At 49.4% G+C, this 7,532-nt stretch overlaps 1 protein-coding gene across 1 annotated transcript; it reads right to left on the reverse strand.

Annotated features, from left to right (window-relative positions):
• Positions 1-5,541: 5,541 nt before the first annotated feature.
• RNASE6 (ribonuclease, RNase A family, k6) lies at positions 5,542-7,202 on the reverse strand. Its single transcript, XM_004694686.2, has 2 exons — positions 6,987-7,202; positions 5,542-6,283 (listed from the first exon to the last, which is right to left on the reverse strand). The coding sequence occupies exon 2, from the start codon at positions 6,277-6,279 to the stop codon at positions 5,815-5,817; it is 465 nt and encodes a 154-aa protein (XP_004694743.1). The 5' UTR covers positions 6,280-6,283; positions 6,987-7,202; the 3' UTR covers positions 5,542-5,814.
• Between the last annotated feature and the right edge of the window lie 330 nt (positions 7,203-7,532).

Below are 7,532 nucleotides of genomic sequence, written 5' to 3' on the forward strand. Positions count from 1 at the left end.
GTTCCAATCCGGAAGTATCAACTGGGGGCTGAGAGGGATTGTGAAGGAGGATATAGGGAGCACAGAAGCCATCTTGAGGCTCTCTGATTCTCCCAGACCCATACCTAAAAACTCCCAGACACCGACTCCCAAACACCCTGCACTGTGTTCATGGGCTTTGCAGAAAACAAAAGGAAGGAAAAGCTACCAGTAGCCCACCACCAAAGAGAAGCTGAAGAGCTCTGCAGTGAACCACAGACACCACCAAAGAGAAGCTGAAGAGTTCTGCAGTGAACCACAGACACCCCCATCTTTATCCTTGTTCAGAAGCCCTGACAATGCCTGACTTTTGTTAAGAAGACCCAGGGCCTTCCTTTCCACTTTGACCTGGCAGAGTGGTCCTGTAACAGGGGGTCCCCAAGAAAAGGAGAGGTTCCAGGCTCTCTGCTCCACCCAAAGGAGGTTTGAGCTGAGCAGGGAGGAGAAGAATCTGGAGAGGAGACTGAAGGAAAGGAGGCAGGATGGAGAACCAGAAGGAGACCTGAGGGAGGCACTGAGAGCAGAGAGACATGTGAAGAAGTGGCTCTTGTTTTTTGGTCCTGGACTGGGTGAAACAGATGGGGGTGAGAGACCCATGGGGAGGTTCACTATGGAAGTGTTTATCTTGATTTTGCTCTTTTCCTCCCAGACTTATCTGGCCACTTATGCGTCCCTTAGATTTATGCTTTAGCTTTGTGGCGGGCTTTCAGGCTTTGCTTTGGGCCAATCCCTTTTGGGAAGACTTTTACTCACGAGGAGATGGGTAACATCAGGTGTTTGATTTAGAACTATATTCTTTGTCTTTTCTGTATTGCACACTGTTGTATTAAAGTTCCTTTCCATTAAGGTCTTATATGATTTGACTTAATGCAGTGGATGACAATGCCTATTTAAAGGGGGCAGGTTTGGGAGTTCTGGGGTGCCCCTCTCCCTACCCTGTAACAGTTAGGATTCAGGCATCAATACTATATGATCTTCTCTGGTGAGCCAGCAAACATATCAGATTCACAAGAAAAAATATCCAAGGGAGGGTAGCCTGAACTAATCCTGTCCCTACTTTCCCTCTCCCACACCACACCTCCCATTATCATTTTTTCTTTTGTACTGAATTTCTGATGTTCCTCACACTCCTCTGTTCTTGGAAGCCACTTTCTTTTGTATCTCTATAGGTCTGTATCCCAGGGGCCAGATTGCAGAAACTGACCTCCACTCCCAGAGACCAAGCTAGACGCCCAGGTGAGTGAGTGTCCACCTGGGGTCTCTGAGCTGCTTCTGATGAGGGTGGAGAAGAAGGTGGAGGAGGGGAGAGGCCAGTGCTGAGGCAGCTTGGGCCAGGCAGAGCCAGGATGGGTAGAGCTGGCAGCTGAAAGGGGGCCCCATGGGGCTGGAGAAGGTGCAGCCTGAGATTCAGATAAGAAAGCATCCCTTGAGCGAGAGGACAGCAGGGCCTGTCAGCCTGGTCCTCAGTGTCAGGGCAGCACAGGGTGTATGTGAAAGGATCATTTAATTAGGTGGTTGAGCGTTACACACATTTTACATTAAAAAAAATCTATGGTAGTCACAGACAGGACAGCCTGGTGTGGGTCATTTTGGTATTACCCACAGAGGGAAACATGGAATTTCTCTAGCCAGCAAGAGTAAAACACTCTTGAGGACATATAGTGTCTGAAGACTTTGCAGGTATCACAGGAAGAGGTGACTTTTTGCTGACCTAGGGGAACCTGTAATGGGGACCCCAGGGGTGGGAGTGGGGTCCTTTCCTAAGGGGTGGCTTTTCCTTCCCTCTCCTTTCCCAGGTCAGGACCACAGGGAAGCGAGGCCACCATGGCTCTGAAGGCCCTCGTCCTGTTCTCCCTGCTGGCCTTGGGGCTGCTGGTGATCGTGGGGGCCTGGCCTTCCCCACTCCAGATTTTCTGGCAGGAGCACATGGCCCCCAGACAGCATCTTTGGCCTCACTGCTGCAACCAGATGATGCAGAATGGGGGTATTTTAGGCAAGAACATAACACCACCCCCAGTGGCTGTCCAGGCCTTCGGCCCTGAGACAAAATACCGCTGCAAAGATAAGCAGAAGAAAACTGCCACAACAGCAGAAACCCAAACAGCATCACAGAGTGTAATTGGTAAGCAAGGGCCCTAACCTGGTCTGCCACCAGCAACAACGTGAAATACATCACCATTGCTATATGGGAAACCCACCTGAGCCTCTGTAGGTTAGTGGCTCCCTGTAGGTCTCCAGCTGAGCAGGAGAGACAGGCACTCCCTCCTGCGTGTATCGCCACCCTAGTCCCAGCTCTCCTAGATTTTCCCTTCCACCCCAACAGGAATAACTCAGGTTGGGGCCTCCGGGCTATCCCACAGAGACATCCCTGAGACCTTCTCCACATGAGTTTGGGGGGTGAGAGATGGCTTGTGTATCCCTATGATAACCTCCTCACTGCTTCTTTCAATAAAACGCACTTGCAACCTGAAGCTGCCTCATCCGGGGATGTCTGTGTGATGCTTCTCTGTGGGGCTGACACCTGGGATCTGGGCGCCCTGTGAGCAGCACGGGGAGGAATCAGGTGCCTGCTCCTCAGACTGAGCCCCCAGGGACCTCAGAGAATCCTTGCCAGTGATTCTTTGAAGGCAGGAGGAAATATTAAGTGTGGGCTGTTTAGATAGAAGGGAGCTTGGGACTGTGGGTGCCCAGGTTGGGGGTGGGGTTAGCGACATACATCTAGAGAGGGGCGACCATATGCCCAGCAGCAGTGTGGTGTTGGAAACCAATGTCATCGTGACAACAACCAGAATAAATAATTCAATTTTAAAAAATGGAGCTACAATCTGGAACACTGTCCCACCGGGTGACCTGGCACAGGGAGAGGCTCAAGTACAAAATTCCTTGACCAGAAAGAACAGCAAGACCTCAGGGGACCCTGCTCAGCCTCAGGGTATAGAGGAGGAGTCTGTAAAGTTATGACTTAAATGTTTACTTTCTTTTTTTCTTTGAGTGAGCTGGTTCTAAATCAGAAAAAAAGGAACCTCTCTGTTGAAAGTCAGACATCATCTCCAGGCATGAGAGGGGCTGTGGGGCCATCAGAGGGGGGAGCTGGGTTCCAGCTTGTGCACCTGCCCCCACTGGCAGCCCCTGCCCACAGGCCCCAGATAAACGTCTCAGGAGGGAGGTGCTTGAACAGCCGCCTCTGGGGAGGGTGCCTGGGTGGGGAGGTGCCTGTGACGTCCCTGACACCCCTGGTCTGCTGTCACCCCTGCCTGACACAGGAGCCTCTCAAGTCTCAGATGGACTCCTGGCTCCCAGCACTGCCCCTCCTGCTGCTGGGCCTCAGAAGCAAACTCCCATGGCTCCCCCTTCCCTGGCTGTGAGTCTGGGCTGCTCCCTGAGTCCCCGCGCCTCTTCCCCGTGCTCCCAGCTTATGGGCTGTGCTCACTGCTCCCTCCTGGCAGCCCTTCTCCAGGCACTGGGTGACCCACTCAGCTGTCATCACGTCATCATTTCCCTGAGCCTGTGTGCAGTGGCCCCTGGCTTGAGACAGGGGCCCAAGAATAGAGAAAGGCTCCACTTCATCTGCCTGGGACAGTCTGTCTTTGTCTTTATCACAGGTAAATATTGTGACTGTATTTTAGTTCAGTGAATCCGTAGGCCTGGGGCCTCTGTGTGAGAAGAAGGCCTGCAGGTGAGAGGGCTGTGGGGTCCCTCAATGTGAAAATGGGGATCTCAACCTTAGTTAAGATGGGGGTTGATGGTGTGTGTGTGGGGGGGCAAACCTCAAATGTTACATGTATTTCCTTTGGCCAGAGTTATTCTGGCCACACTTCTTCCCAAATCCCAAACTCCCAATTTCCCTCCTGCTGAGGGGACACTGTGAGGGGACTGTGAACAGGTTCAGGGGAGTCATCTGCATATAGGTGTCACTTCACCTGCTCTGCCTCTGGTCCTCACCTCGGGATCCCTGGGGGCCACCATGTGGGAATCCATTGGTGAGGGGACTCCAGTCCTGTACAGCCCTGCACCCCAGAAAGCCTGTGGGGCTGGGCCAAGCTCTGACTAGGAGACCCTGACCCAGTGGGGGCAGAAGCCTCAGTCCTGGACACCTTGGAGGTCTCTCTTCATAGGGCCTCTCCTGCTCTCCCACACAGCAGGTTTGCTGACCCCTTCAGGGACAAATCTTGAAGTTGATGCTAGTTTGACACTAGCTCGTTCATATTCACTGAGTTTTCTAAAACAGTAAAATGCTCAAAGATTTTTTAAACCAAGGAATCTTTAGGATTCTGCATTCCCAGCTGGTAGGTAAACTCACCTCTGCATCTAAGATACTCGCAATCCTGAGACCTAAGTGTGTCCACCTCCTTCTGCCTTCAGACCTGCTGATCCTTGACCCCTGCTGCATCTCTATGGTAAGTTCTCCAGTCTGTTCCAGAAGTCACTGGGCCTCGTCCCAACTCTACCCACCTCTAAACAGAGCAGTCACCGCCATACAGGGTCCTTTCCTGAAGAGGGTGAATGATCAAGCTCTTCTCTTTCAGATGCTGCTTCTTCAATCTTTGTACTTTGAGTTTTTCCTGAAAATGTGGAGGGAAAACAAAGCCCGTTCCCTCCCCCTTTGCTAGAGTCAGACCTCACAGAGCTCATGTCCTGACACTTTACTGCAGTCATTTATTATTTTGCGCGAGTGTGTGTGAGTGCGTGAATGTGCCATCATTAGTATGTTCTGTCTCTGTTATCATGTCATCTGCAGATAATTAGAGTTGTATTTCTTTTTTCCAGTTTGGTTCCTTTTGTGTCTTTTTCTAGCCTAATGGCTCTGATGAGGGCTTCTAGTACTTGCGGACCTACTGGCGAGAGAGGGCATCCTTGTCTGCGTCCTGATCCTAGGGTGAAGTTTGTCAGTGTTCCCTTGAGTATAGTGTTAGTTATGGGTTCATCATGTATATTATTTCTAAGTCAAGTATCTGCTCCAAAATCCATTATTTGTGCAACATTTCATCATTAAGACAAGAATGTTTTTAGATGTTTAGTGATTTTTTTCCCTTGATATGCTTACTCTCTCGCATTGTAATAAATAATGAGGAATTGGCACCAAGTCTAGGGTTAATTAATCCCTCTACTACTGTGAATATATTACATTTCAAACCTCATCTGATGAAATACAGAAGCACACAGAAAAGAGCAGGAATACTTCAAGCACCACATTAGAATCTATGTTTGAAAATACTGTTGATGCTGAAGAAAGATAAGTGCCCTCTCCAAATAAACATAAACAATGGTTTCAGAGGAAATATGGAAGGCTGTGTGTGAGTAGAGTTTGAGGGATAGAGGACTTTCTTGTTCCAAAGTGTGGAGGACACAGGGGTTACGCAGATTCACCAATGGGGGAGCTAAATAACCTCAAAGCTAATCTAATCAAAGTCGTCTCTGTGGAATACTGGCAAATGCAGGCCTAAACCACTCTCCACCAGCAACAATGATGTGAAAGGGATCTCACACACACTCATCCTCACACTCTCAGAATGCAGTGGAGACTGTTTATTGCTGTGAATACAGTGTGTGACAAGGCTCAGCACAAGTTCCCAGGTTAAAATGGAGGCCTCGATCTTTCTCCAACCTCTCTCTACTGCCTTCCTTCACAGCACACAGAGCTCAAAGCAGAACAGAATTCTTTCTTTTTGCCTCCACTCTAGGCTATCTAAGACATTCCAATAACCCTCAATATTTTCCTTATTTCTTCTGTGGGAACCAAGGAAGTCAAACAAAGAAAACCCAGGAGAGAGAACCTGTGCCAGGTGTGAGGAAAAGTCAAACAACCTTATCTAAGTGTACAGGAACCAACTGGTAGGGAGGGTCACTCTTCTGAGGACGGTTACAGGCAATGATGAAGAATTTGTGTTGGGCGACTTCTCTATAGTTGCAGTTAGGATACTTCCCCTGGGTGAGGCTGCATTGAGTCATGTTGACAGGTTTTGGACTCTGGTGGCAGTTTTTCTGGCCATTCTTGCAGGTAATGTTGGGCAAATCACATGTTGCAGCCACATTCTGGAAGGAGTCATGCAGAAAGGTGTTTTCAGGCTTGCAGTGCTGGGTGTAGTTATTGACACCACTCATTGCCTTGGTGCATTGGAGAGGGCTTGGCTGTATATGCTGAATTTCAAACCAGTGAGCCCTGGTGAGATAGTTAGGCCAAGCACAAAGTGGGAGCACCGGCCCCCACAATCCCAGCAGAGCCAGGAAGAGAGGAAAGCATCTCAGAAGATCTAGTGCCATTTTTCTGTGTAGGGAAAGGAAAGACAACAGTAGTCATGGGAGCAGTAACAGGGCAATTATTGATCACAGTATTTAGATTTTTCAGGATTCATAGTTTGTTACACACATGTGCACGCGCACGCGCGCGCACACACACACACACACACACACACACACACACACACATACTTCTGGGCTCTGCCTGGTGGCGCAACGGGTTAAAGCACAGCACTGTGAAGCTATTGCAGCCACTGTAGCATGAGTTCGAACCCCACCCAGGGAGCTGACCCACATGGCAAAGCAGACCTCTCCTGTCTCGCCTGCTGCTCCCCTCAGCAGTGTGCTTCATCAGTCTGCCTGTTCTGCTCCCCACTCTCTCTCTCTCTGGTGAATCCTCTTTACCCCTCGCACCTCTGGCCTGTACCCCAGTTCTGTATGCATACATAAATAATCTTTAAAACACACATATGGATACTTCTTATTTCTCATTAAGTGTCACAATTCTATGAAAACCTTACGCTCAGTGAGGAGAAGTATGAGGTAAGGAGAACTTTCCTCCGATTGGCAGACCCCAGTCTTCTTTTTGCCCTATACTCACGCTCTGGTACCCCCCCATGCCAGAAACCTTGTCTCTGCCTCCCGAAATGTTTACCCTCTGCTCATTTGAGCTGAACTCCCAGGCCTTTCTGTGGCCCTGCCCTCTGCGGCCCCACCATGGCGCCTCTTACCAGGTCTCCACGCCAGATGCCTGCTGAATGGAGCTGTAGTTAATCCCAGGCTCAGAGGTGCTGCCTGTTGTTCTTCTCCGTGGAGGGCCAGAGCTGCCTCTGCGTGTGTGTGACTATGCTGGGTGCCGGGGAGGTTCTCTTAGGAAACAGAAACCTACAGCTTGGCAAAAGAACTTCTTGTGCAAAGTGTGCAGAGCCTCTTTGACTTGCTCCTTAAAGAATATCGATATCACTGTATACACAGGAAAAGAGGCTTACTTAAAACATCATGACTCAAAACTCACCGTTTTGAGGAACTAGTCACTTCCTAATACAGAGTGCAGTGTTTGCTTCCGGATCAGAACTTTCAGTTTTTGGAAGTGATTTCATTTCTTTAGGAGAAAATACACCATGTAAATCTGATATAATAGTTGCCACATATTTGTTGGGTTATAAGTTCCAACAACAGACTTGAATGAATTATTCTTTTATGCATATGCTTGCTGGGTTAGCTATTGGGCAACTGAGATTTAAAAGTGCATCATCTGGGCCCTCCCTGGTGGCGCA

Source organism: Condylura cristata, unplaced genomic scaffold (genome assembly GCF_000260355.1).
Source record: "Condylura cristata isolate star-nosed mole 26May11 unplaced genomic scaffold, ConCri1.0 scaffold00045, whole genome shotgun sequence".
Taxonomy (NCBI): domain Eukaryota; kingdom Metazoa; phylum Chordata; class Mammalia; order Eulipotyphla; family Talpidae; genus Condylura; species Condylura cristata.